The sequence below is a fragment of the Antennarius striatus genome, chromosome 9 (genome assembly GCF_040054535.1).
Source record: "Antennarius striatus isolate MH-2024 chromosome 9, ASM4005453v1, whole genome shotgun sequence".
Lineage (NCBI taxonomy): Eukaryota > Metazoa > Chordata > Actinopteri > Lophiiformes > Antennariidae > Antennarius > Antennarius striatus.
In genome coordinates, this window is record NC_090784.1 from 6,131,116 (window position 1) to 6,143,560 (window position 12,445).

A 12,445-nucleotide genomic window follows, 5' to 3' on the forward strand; every position below is an offset into this window, starting at 1 on the left:
TTTACTTTAATCTCACGTAATGGAAATTTAAAATAATCTTTATCACTTATCAAAACTAATTTACTTTCTAAAAGGGAGTTATTTTTGAGGAAGGCGGGACATAATGCCAGTCAGCACAAAGGTGGGAACTTTAGAACTCAATTTAAATATCCACATCCACAGAACTCCTTCACTTTAGAATTTGCAGTGAACAATTCCAAGCTGACCCCAAATAAAACCCCAACTCAGACTGCAGATCTGAATCAGTCTAAATTCATCTTCTGGTTGATCAAACTGTTTGCCAACAGCCTACAAAGATGCAGGGAATCTTTCATGTAGTAAACTCATCAAATCTTGCAACCTCTCTTTCCTTGTTCCGTCTTACGTGCCTTTTGCCACGCACTCCTACAGCTGAGGATTTAGTCCTCCAACACGATTCCTGGCTCGGCCCTTTTATGTCACATGACAGATTCAGGGATTCAGTGGTCAAATACCTCTGTGTGTCTGCATACTGCACAGACAGAAACATCACAAGATCACTGTGGTGGTCTGCACAGGAACAGAGCTCAGATTGCATTGTGCTGGCTTAACCTCTCACCACAGCAAACCCTGTGCACCTCCATTCCCACCAGCAGGTAGGTTGTGTAATTTACTCTGAGAAAGGGATAACACTATAACTTGTCTGACAGAACTTCGGACAAGTTATAGTGTTTTACGTTGTGAAATCTTATAATGACATCATTTAGTATCTATTTTTAAGGTTTTCTTTTGCGTATTTGACCAATTTTTTTTAAATAATTTTTAAAATTTTTTAATGTAATCTAATTTTTTTACTGTATATTTCTCATCAGTATTATTATTGTTGAGTGAGTTGGTTCTTCCTCTTCTAAAATTAATCTAAGTTATTAATATGAGCATGGCAGCATCTGAGAGCTACATGTTGGTGGCAGTGTTATCTGTGCTACCATTCTGTATCCTAATACAAAGAACCCTTCCTCCATATGAATATTTTATTCCCCCATGCTTGAGAATATTTAATGTGGCTGGCTGACCCAACATTCTTCCTTCTCCCAAGAGACACCCCTGCACAAAATCCTTGAACAACAAAAACTGTTAATGATTCCTAACCCTAATCCTAACCCAAACAAACCAAAATCACAAAACTAAATCTCTGTACAAACCTTTTTCAGCAACACAATTCCTCCGTTCTCAACTTTCTGTGAGTGGCAGCCTTGACAAAGATACTGCTTTGACTTTTTGGGGATGTTATTGTCCCAGAATCATGTGAACTTTGTCTAACATTACACATTGTGCTTTGAGAATGTTTCAGATATTTGTTGTCATTAAATGTGTGTCACTGAAGAAAATATATGAGATTTAAAATTTCAAAGATCATTAGATCTCTAAATTAACCTGAAGAGAATATACACACAGTAATACAGGGCACTAGATAAGAAAAAAAGAGGTTGCGCATCAACTATGTGTTTTTATTTTAGAGTGCTAGACCAAATAATTAACTATTATAAATAGGGATAAACTCCCAAAAAGGTAGCACATCTAAAAAATTAATCAAGGGAGGACAAAGTACCCACATTTCCACTTTTTTTATTTTGGCACAAACCAAAACTGAACGCTGACGCATTTCGGCTATGAGCCTTCATCAGAGCATGATAGGCTCATAGCCGAAACGCGTCAGCGTTCATTTTTGGTTTGTGCCAAAATAAAAAAAGTGGAAATGTGGGTACTTTGTCCTCCCTTGATTAATTTTTTAGATGTGCTACCTTTTGGGAGTTTATCCCTATTTTTGATAGTAATACAGGGCAATTTGAGACTTTTTACTGAAATTCAAATGTTGTAAATATAGTAATTGCATCAGAGGCAAAGTATTGCAAGGATAGCATGGTTAAAATTTGTAGAGATGTCATAATTCTTGTTTGACACACTTCCATGATGAGAGGTCTGTAGATATGGCTTGTGAGTCTTCCTTTGGGCCGGGGCACCTCACATCTCACCTTACTGTCATGGACAGAGGCAATGGATGTTTCCTTCTGTGAGGACAATGGATCGTACGCAGCAGACAGCTTTGACCTCATTAAAATATAAACTGCATTGTCAAGTGAGCAAGGTTGAACTTGACAGACTGGTCTTTTGAGATGAATTCTGCATTCACATCAAATGTATCTTTGAAACAATAGCTGCTATCCATTAATAGACTGACTGCTGGCACAGAACACAGCCCACAGGGGTTGTTAGGAGATAGAGATGTAGACACCATTATTACCTGTTATATGATTCTTGTTTCTAATGTGCTAGTCTTGAAAAACCACCACGATATTTACTGTATAATTTAGATGAATCTCAATTATACATATTGTGAGGGCACATAGAATTCCTCCACTGGGAGCATACTTTAAAGTTATTGGATTTCTAATAATCAAACCTTGAAATATGTAGGATCCAAAAAACAGCCTAGAATTTCAAAACTCTATGCATAACCTGTTTAATAGTGATGTCAAAAGTAGCTTCACTCCTCTCACTAACTCGTAGTGTGGGCTCACAGGAGGCCAGACCTCAAGGTCATGTGCTGGTTGGGGGAGGAAAAAGGAAAAGGAGGAGCTATCCACACTGAGAGCTCCTCCTTCACTGTTTCCTCCTATGGCTGAGCTCGCTGCAGCATGGAGAGCACATGGCCTTTTGCTAGAGAAACCAACCCCCAATGGAAGTGTGATCATAGTAGCTTGGTAGTGAAGTGTGCGCCTGTGCAGTCCCTCCCATGTTAAGTGCTTAACACACGGAAGCAGTCTGTCTACCCTGTGTGTCTGTATTAATGTGTGTGTAACTGATGTAAGACAAAAAGCTGTGGTCACGATGGAATGATCACAGTTTCTGCCAGATAGAGGGGGGAAGAAAGTAGATGCTTACCAGCTACATCCTGAAAGAGGTAAGATGATGCAATGTCACCGATGTGGTTTTATGTATGAAGAAAGGATTACAGGATTTTATGCTTCTAATGCTAGAACCTGAAGGATCAGTTCTCATTCATTTACAACAAAAAGGATATGAAGCAACCACAATGATTCCTCAGATTTGAAGTTCATATTTAGAAGGAAAACTTTTAGTATGAATTGTCAACATTACTTTGTGTACAAATAACACAAATGCTCATGATTTCTGCTGTTTACTTTCAGTGACACATTCATTTACTTCCATATTGGCCTATTAAAACATTTAAATCTTGATGGAAGATTTAAATCTTGATGGTGTATTGTTCTTAATTAAAAATTTGTAAAATTCTTCCCAATGACAGATTAGTTGTGCTTTAATTTAAATCCAGTATATGTGTGTATCTCACTACTCCTTTATGAAAGCCGTGTGTCAGTCAGTGGAAGGTCAGGCATTCCTTACTAAGATGAGAAAGCAACAGAGTTCAGGGAGACTGGAGCGGTCAGTCTAACCCACATGCACTACTTGGTAGTCAGTAACAAATGTGAAATTCAAATAGTCTATCCATTCATTTTTTTATGTATTTATATACATGATGAATGGACAGCAAGGCAGACAGCTCTTGATTGACAAGAATATTTGACAAAAATAATATTTAGAAGATCGCAGTGTCAATGATTCCAAATGACCTAATGTAATCTAATTCATATTTTTTTTTACAGAAAATGAATGAATGTCCCGTAGGTTGTAGGGGTTCTGAGCCTATCCCAGCAGACATTGTGTGGGAGAGAAAATACATGAAAGATCAATCTCTTCAAGACCAACCAACTCACATTACCTATGGACAATTTAGATTTGGAAATTTACCTATATTACATGTTTTTATATTTTGAAGAAGACATGTTTTTATATTTTGCATAGAAAAAGCCCAGGCATAAGCAATAATCGTATCCACTGTGTCACCATGCTGCCCTTAATATACGATTTTCATTATGTCACACTACTACTGCCGTCACATTCTTGGGGCGGTAGTGGCTCAGCGGTAGAGCGGGGGCTTGATTCCCGCTCCCACTCAACCATCCTCGGAGTGTGAGCTGACAGTGGGAGTTGTCAGCTCAGCTCCCAGCCACTGCCAAGGTGTCCTTGAGCAAGGCGCTGTCCCGCTTACAAGCTGCTCATATGGGGGGCACCCCAAAGTCCCCACCCGTCACTCTGCCTCCCCCTATAGACTGTATACTGTTTGCTGTGTACTAATTGCATGCCTACAGGTCCCTAGTGTGTTGTGTTTCAGGGGCCTGCACACATCAATGTATGTATGCATGATGTAACACATATACATAAATGTAACTGTATAAGTGTGGAGTGTAAAGACAATTTCCCTGTAGGAGATTATTAAAGTGGACTTTCTACTTTTTAAATTGACTTCTTTTTGTTATTTATATCAACTTATCTATAATTCACATTCACCTTTGATGTACTTTTTCTTGAATGCTTAGTGGTAAATGCATAGCAAACAATAACATGGTGTAGTTTGTCAAAAAAAAACCATTTTTTTTTTAATTATGAAAAGAATAAGCCACAACAAGTCTAATTATTTTTCAATTAATGCAGTGCTTTTCAATTGTGTTTGGTTAACTGGGAAGGGTCTGGTGCACCTTAATTCTTAATTTAAAAAAGTAACTATAGTTAGACCAGATGACACATAATTAGATTACGCATACACTGTTACAGTATTTACTTTACTACATTTTTGATTGACTGTATTGAATATGGTACATTTTAATTCTTTAATTCTCGTGAATATCGTGTCTTTTTTTCTTAGGTTTGTAATTTTGGTGTCTATTGTTTGTATTTTTTAGATTGTGCAGATTTCCTGATTGACCTCATCCAACATCACTCCATTATGTCGCTGCTGACTCACGTGCTGGTGTGTCTGTTCGGTATGGGTTCCTGGGTGGCCATAAATGGGATGTGGGTGGAGCTTCCCCTGATAGTTCCGGAGATCCCAGAGGGCTGGTATCTGCCATCCTACCTCACAGTCCTGATCCAGATGGCCAACATAGGTCCGCTCTTCATCACACTGATGCACCGTTTCCGTCCAGGGGTGCTGGATGAGCGGTCAGTCATCTACTCCATTGTAGGATTGGGGATCGTCGCTACATTCCTACTAGCTTTCTTCTGGAAGCACACAGTTACAATGGGGGAGACTTTGCACAGTGTCCCCCTGCTGCTTTTAAGCCTTCTACTTTCTGTAGTGGACTGCACCTCGTCTGTTACCTTTCTGCCTTTCATGATGCGACTCTGTCCACAGTACCTCACCACCTACTTTGTAGGTGAAGGCCTCAGCGGTTTGGTTCCTGCGCTGGTGGCTCTGATTCAAGGTGTTGGAGTAGTCCACTGTCAGAATTCGACTTTGGCTGGGGCGGTCAACGAAACAGCTGATGTCTCCTTGGTAGAGAGTGGCATGCTAGAAGCCATCTACCAACCTGCTAAATTCTCTGTACAAGTCTTCTTCATTTTTCTCAGTGTCATGATGGTCATTTGCTTGGTAGCATTCCTCATACTCAACTATCACCCAGCTGTGGCTAGGCAGAGAATGAATGACCTTTACTTCAGTGATCTCGCAAATGGGGAGAGAGAACATGCTCTGTCTCTGCGCGACAAGGCCCCAGAGCAGAAGCCTATGATCAGTCCTCTGAATGTCACCATGAGGGAACCCAGGAGCTCTTTCGGGAAGGGGACATACAGCAAACCCGAAGTGCTGTTCATCTTTGTCATACTGGCGTGGGTCAATGCTCTGACCAACGCAGTGCTGCCCTCAGTCCAGTCTTACTCCTGCCTGCCTTATGGTAACATGGCCTACCATCTAGCTGCCACCATGGCAGCTGTTGCTAACCCAGTGGCTTGCTTCATTGCGATGTTCATGCCCATCAGGTAAGAATGATTACCTGCATCACCTTTTTAATGTTATGGCTTCTCTGCTAAACAACAATTAAGACTGTACTTTACTAAAGTTTAAAGGAACCAGCCTGACGAACTAACTAAAATGTCATCACATTTTAGAAAATGCTCAGTTTACAGCATTATGTTTTGCAGGTCTCTCAACCTTATGGGTCTTTTGACTGTGATTGGGTCTGGTTTCGGGGCCTACATCATGGCCATGGCTGCTCTTAGTCCCTGCCCCCTGCTGGTCCACAGTACCTCTGGAACCGCACTCATAGTAAGACTCTTCCATTCAAAGACAAAATATAATACTAAATCACACTTAATAGTGCATCTTTTGTTTGCATTATACCGTATTTATTCGAGTATAACGCGCACACGTGTATAACGCGCATCCCTAATTTTCGATTAAAAATCGGTATAAAATTTAGTTTCACTTTTTTCTCGGCTCAGAAAAAGCATTGTAAGTGCCAAACATTGTTAAACACGTGCGTCCATGATTAAATCATTTATTGACAACGTAAACTATGAACACAATACCGAAATAAAATTAACAATATTTCCCGGTATTTAAAATCCTTCAAAGTCCGATTCATCATCAGATACACCAGCAATGCTTACCGGTAACTCACGTTTCAGTGTGGCTGAGGCGAGGAAAGGAAATGAAGAGACAAGGCGTAGCTAATAAAATGCTAATCAATAATCAAATATCATACGTCACAGCAGATAATAAGAATTCTCGGAAATGACACCATCCGACAAGGTCTGCTGATGATGCATTTGATTATTGAATACCATTTCCTTAGATACGCCTCGCCTCTGCAGGAGTGATGCGCATGAGCCATCATGAATTACCGGTATTTATTTTAGATCGCCCACGCAAATGATTTGGATACTGTTACTAAAAATCGACCATGGACGTTTTGTGGGTCGAGAGATGTGGTTGCATTCAATGTTTTGCGATTGTGGTCAGCGATATCTTCGACAAATAAGTCATTGCGCAAATAATACTGTATACTAATACATCTAAGCGTGTCACCCCAGTCCTCGTTTATAACGTGCACCCAAACTTTGAGTTCTTTTTTAGGTAGAAAATTTTGCGCGTTATACTCGAATAAGAACGGTAAATGGAATTCAAGCTATAAAATGATAAAAATGGTTCACCTGCCATACTGTCACATTCAGATCTCATTGAATCTGAGAACAAGGTATAATTTTCAGAGTTAAAAATCAAGTCTTGTCATTTCTGTTTCTCTCTGACCTGACGAAAACAGTAACAACCATTGATATTTGTTTCATATTAATTAACACTATTATAATGTCCAAGACGTGTTGAATAAAGCTTATGAGAGCTGAGGTCCCTGCGCAGGGTTCCATGTCACTATGTGTAGTGGCATAGTTAAAGTCAAGGGAACATCAACTCTAACAAAAATAAATTATATATATATATATATATATATATATATATATATATATATATATATATATTATGCATTTAAATGATACCTTAGGCTGGAGCTGCTTAGGTGATATGAAAATTGTCATTTACAAAAGGAACAAATCACTGCGTTTTTGCTGATAGCCCCATTTTTGTTCTTTTTATAAATAAACTTTCCGCCCAAATGTCCGAGTGGGCTTGCCTCGCTCTCCTGTGTCGCGTCCATCTCTGTCGTCAGTCACTCTGCTAGTGGCGCAGGTAGGAAGTGACGTCACTGCAGCCTACGGGTCACTCAATGGGCCAAATTTAAAATGCTTGCATATTGACTTGCCACTCGCGATTAATTGCGTTAATTTTAATGGCGCGTTAATTTGCAGCGTAATCAATTAACGCGTTAAAGTGACAGCCCTAATATATATATATATATATATATATATATATATATATATATATATATATATATATATATAAAACAATTTGCTTGTGGATTTTCAAGATAGATTATGAAAATTCAGATAGATTTTGTATTTTATTGTGCATCATTTGTTAATGTAGATTTGTCGAATCGTGAACTAGCAAAAAAGCGGTGTACAGTGCGCCCTCACACATTCGTGCATCAACGCTTGCGACTTCACAGAATTTTTGGTATACAGTCACGTGATACCGTACGTGCATTCTATTGGCTGACGGCATCCGGAAGTGCATTACATTCTATGAGTCTTGGACTTACATGAAACACAAAGGTGCTTTAAACAGTCGATAAGAGTATGGGAAAAGGTAATACAGATAGAAGGTGGTTTAATATCAGTATGGGGAGGGTCATAAATGTTTAAATTACTGTAAATAATAATTCACTCTGTATTTATCCGGTCCCAAGCCCGGATAAGTACAGAGGGTTGCGTCAGGAAGGGCATCTGGCGTAAAACTTTTGCAAAATCAAAGATGCAAATCAAACCTATGACTTCCATATCGGATCGGTCGAGACCCGGATCAACAACGACCGCCATCGGCGCTGTTGACCTAAGGGCGCCGGTGGAAATTGGTTTACTGTTGGTCGAAGAAGGAGAGGAGGAAAGTGCGTCCGCACGAAGAAAGAGAAGAGCCAAGAGAATAGGACTATGGATGTAATGAGGGAGGACATGAAGGTAGTTGGTGTTCGAGAAGAGGATGCAAAGGACAGGGCTAGATGGAGGTAATTCATTCGCTGTGGCGACCCCTGAAGGGAAAAGCCGAAAGGAAAAGAAAAATAAGATAAATAGTTTGTCGCTCTATTGAGGAATTCATAAATCATATGTGGTTCCTGGAACACATTAACCACGAGGAACGAGGGCGCACTGTATATAAAGTGAAGTCAAACTAATGGAACAAATATATGTTTGGAACACATTTTATTTGTATGGCATTAATCATAACCAAGTGGAAAAGAAAGCAGCTGAACAAATCGCCTTATCATTCAGTTTTAGTATTGAATGAAGACCTTGTGTTAAAACGTGATGACCCATTAGTGCCATTTATCCGTCTGTATAACACGATGTGGATCTCACATTGTGTTTACCCTATTCTGTTACAGGTGCTGACCTGGATCCTGTTTGTCCTGTCCCTGTCCTACGTGAAGGTCATCATTGGACTAATCCTGAGGGATGAGGGTCACAGTGCCCTCGTGTGGTGTGGGGCAGTAGTGCAACTCGGCTCCATGCTTGGTGCCTTATTCATGTTCCCTTTAGTCAACGTCTACGGACTTTTCAAATCTGGAGATGCTTGCAACACTAAGTGTCCTTTGTAATGGATAAAGATGTTGAAGTTGCTATGTGAAACACTTATATTAGTTTAGGTCTTTTTTCAGATCTGAATTTGTTGAAGTCACAGGTTGATCTGAAAGGTTACAGTTGTATCAACAAATATTTTGTGAAAGATTTACATATATTACAAGGCAGAATTTTGTTTTAAATTGTTTATGTTGTTATTGAGTGGTTACAAGGAGATCTAAAGTATTTATACGGCCAACCATATTAGAGCTGTTTTGCAATATATGTGTCGTTACTGTGAAGACCAACACCAGTTTACTTGAACTGTTAACATTTTGTTAGTGTAATTCCTTTATATTGATTTTATAAGACCTTAAGGTACTTGTTGGCTTTAAAATGTGCCTGAACTGAAGACACTGGAAGATTTGTTCTGTTTTTCCTGCAAATATTATGAACTGTGTTTTGTTACTTGAGAAGGGAAATATCAAATAAAATGTTTCTGACTAACAAAATGGATTATAACGCAAATCACCTCAAATAAACTTTCAAAATGAATAATGTTATAATGTCAGAGTTGATCATATACACATGTATCGTACAATATTGAAGAAAAATATTTTTTTGTTAAGAATTAAGGAATTTGGGGGAGCTTCACAAGGACTGCACTGAGGCTGCAGTCAGACCATTAAGAGTCACTACATTGAGATGTTCCTCTATAGTTTATTGAATCATTTGAAACTGTTTTGTCATCAGTTTAAGCTTCTGTTGGTTCAAAATCATTATGCATCAGTCCCTATTGTAATTAGAATGACTCTCATGACCTCACAGCTCCACAAAAGCTCAACAGTCTTATATATGTCAATTATATCCATAGCATCAAAAATCAAAACCACTGCCTTGTAATTGTGACTTTAGATGATTGAGTTTGTAAGACTAGACGATCTAAATAAATTTTTGTGATTATGCACCTAGCTACGTATGACTAATACACTCAGATTCTAACATCCTAAATAAACTTGGTTTTATTTATTTTTTTATCAACCAAGAAAATTAATGATACGTAAGTGAATAAGTGTTGTGCACATTTAAATTGTTTTCAGTACATTTGAGCTCCCTAAGCACGTAAACAGCTCAAGGACTCATTTGCAAATTTCCTATTTATCAACCTGATTGCAAAAAAATGCTCGTAAATATACAATACGTGCAAAGTCATGGGTTTCAAAAAATGGTGAACCTCGTCCCATCTTCGCTTGTGAAGGACTGAATCTTTCATGTTTCTTTCTTGTTATTACCTGGAGCTGCAGTGAGTCAGCCCACAAGGACCTGGCTTGGTACCTGGGGTGGACCAAAAGTATGAAATATGATCTGGTAGCTGGGCACTGCCGGCGTGCCCTTGAGCAAGACACAATAACCCAAAAACTGCTTCTAGGGTACTGCTATGTGGCTGCCCTTCACACACCATTAGTTTTAGTTTTACCCTTTTCGTGTGTCTGTGTTCCAGCCTGTGTGCGTGTGTGAAAATATATTGAATAAAGACAGAATTTCACATCCAGGATTAGCAAAATAACTATATTAATCTGTTAATAATCAACGTGGAAAGTTTAAAGTTGTGTTTTATTTGTGTTTCTTTTGTTTTTTTCTCATCCAATTTTTTTTCAGTTTTCCTCCGACTTAAGAATTCAAATAAAACATTGAAATCTATCCACCTTGTTTCTTGTATGACGTGTTATTTGGCAGTTCATTTTATTGGAGGTCTGTAATTGGATGTACACTGAATGAACACTAGATGTCGCTGTGGCATTAAAAAACAATGGAAGAGGCGCTCACTGCACATACCGGAGTTTTGAACTGAAAGACTAAATTCTTTTCATATTTTAAATAAGTACTATAAATTATATGTAGCTATAACTGGTAAAAGAAGTCACTGTAAATGAGTCTGTAAATGACTCACAAGCGTCAGCTTGAACTTCCAAATGACTTAATTTGAATATAAACAGAAACTCCTCTGCCCTCCTTTTTAGGTTTCTCTGACTTTGTAGGGGCTTTGCTCCACTTCGAGGATTGATACATGTCTCTGGGGTGTTTGCCCAGGTCAAGTGTGCGTCATTTCCTCCTCACAGGGAGTCATGTAGGTGTATTTATGTGTGTTTGTGTGTATCCTTCCTCCAGTCCATGGGGAAAAATAGGAATGAGGAACTCATAGCCAGTCAGAGTCTGATTCAGATCCCAGTGATCCCTCGGAAAACATCTGGGGTTATCATCTCCTGGTGTCTCATACTTCACCTATTCTCCTTATCTCAGGCTGTCACTACTGTCTTTTGTTGTGCTGAATTTAAAAGCATCAAATTTGTATTGAGCAAAAGATAAATACCTCAATATGGTGAAATATTCATGATCAACTGCATTTCCAGTGTGTATTTCTTCCTCAAATGTATAATAATAAAGTGTGTTAAGCATTATACGGATTCAGACAGGTGGACATGCTGCCTAATATAAATTTGAAATAGAGGATGACACAAGTGATGTGATTTGCGGCCACATTTCTAATCTCTAGGCATGCCTCCTCCAGTTTAACTATTTTGATATCTCCTTTTCCCAAAGCTCTTCTCTTTCCTCGATTCATGCATATAGCAGACTTGGTCACCATAATTTCAATTTAAAGCACATGAGGGGAAATCATAGCCCGTGCTGCTCTTTAATGGGCCATCATGGGACTGGAGTATGCGGAGAATGATTGAATTTTGTGAGAAGGCCAGGAACGATCAAGTCTCGCCTTCCGTTATGCAATCGACCATTCCCCTCTCGCAACGCGACGTCTGGTAAAACCGAGACGAGCAAAGGGGGTGGGGGTGGGGGGGGGGGTGAGGGCTGGAAACCTCAAGGTCTGGACCAAATGAGAGAATAATACTTTTTCTCCCAAATGACTCACGACAATTTAAAGAGAAAGCAGCTATCATGTGTGAAAAGAGCCAAATGAGATGTGATCACACCTCAAATGCAGAGATGTTGGATTGGACCGCTTTTAATGGGTGTAAATTAGTCTTTTGACACTAATGCATGACATACTATATTTCCTCACAGACAGAAACATATGGATCCTATAGAAAGCTGTCATAGTGTTTTATTTATATGATTGTGTCATGTCTGTTCTTTCTCTTGAGTTTCTCCACCTGCTTGGCCCACTTTGACAGTGTCAAGATTATAACTCTGCAACTCCAAGGCACTGAAATGACCACTTTGTGCAAAGTTTTTCACACCCACAGTGTTGGATTACACCACGGTGATATATCCTTTCAATGAAGCAAGAGAGACTACCTTTCCCGTTAAGTCCATTAGGCTATATTCAAATGGGCTGGGTCTTTTTTCTTTTTTTTCTTTTCAACAAGACATAAAGTAA

The 12,445-nt window shown here is 39.1% G+C and overlaps 1 protein-coding gene across 2 annotated transcripts; it reads left to right on the forward strand.

Moving 5' to 3' along the window:
• The first annotated feature begins 558 nt into the window (after positions 1–558).
• slc52a3-2b (solute carrier family 52 member 3-2b) lies at positions 559–9,574 on the forward strand. 2 transcript variants are annotated; one of them, XM_068323944.1, is made up of 4 exons: positions 559–614; positions 4,782–5,856; positions 6,019–6,142; positions 8,874–9,574. In XM_068323944.1, exons 2-4 carry the CDS (start codon positions 4,826–4,828, stop codon positions 9,084–9,086), a joined length of 1,368 nt encoding a protein of 455 aa, XP_068180045.1. In that variant the 5' UTR covers positions 559–614; positions 4,782–4,825; the 3' UTR covers positions 9,087–9,574. The 2 variants fall into 2 exon arrangements, with proteins under 2 accessions (XP_068180045.1, XP_068180044.1); XM_068323943.1 differs by lacking the exon at positions 559–614 and adding an exon at positions 2,776–2,920.
• Positions 9,575–12,445: the final 2,871 nt, after the last annotated feature.

What these genes read in the sequence shown, in the direction of transcription:
- slc52a3-2b (XM_068323944.1), top strand. Translation starts at nt 4,826, where the DNA reads ATGTCGCTGCTGACTCACGTGCTGGTGTGTCTGTTCGGTATGGGTTCC. An exon ending in GCGATGTTCATGCCCATCAG is followed by an intron (nt 5,857 to 6,018) that starts GTAAGAATGATT and finishes TATGTTTTGCAG; the next exon opens with GTCTCTCAACCTTATGGGTC. An exon ending in CCTCTGGAACCGCACTCATA is followed by an intron (nt 6,143 to 8,873) that starts GTAAGACTCTTC and finishes ATTCTGTTACAG; the next exon opens with GTGCTGACCTGGATCCTGTT.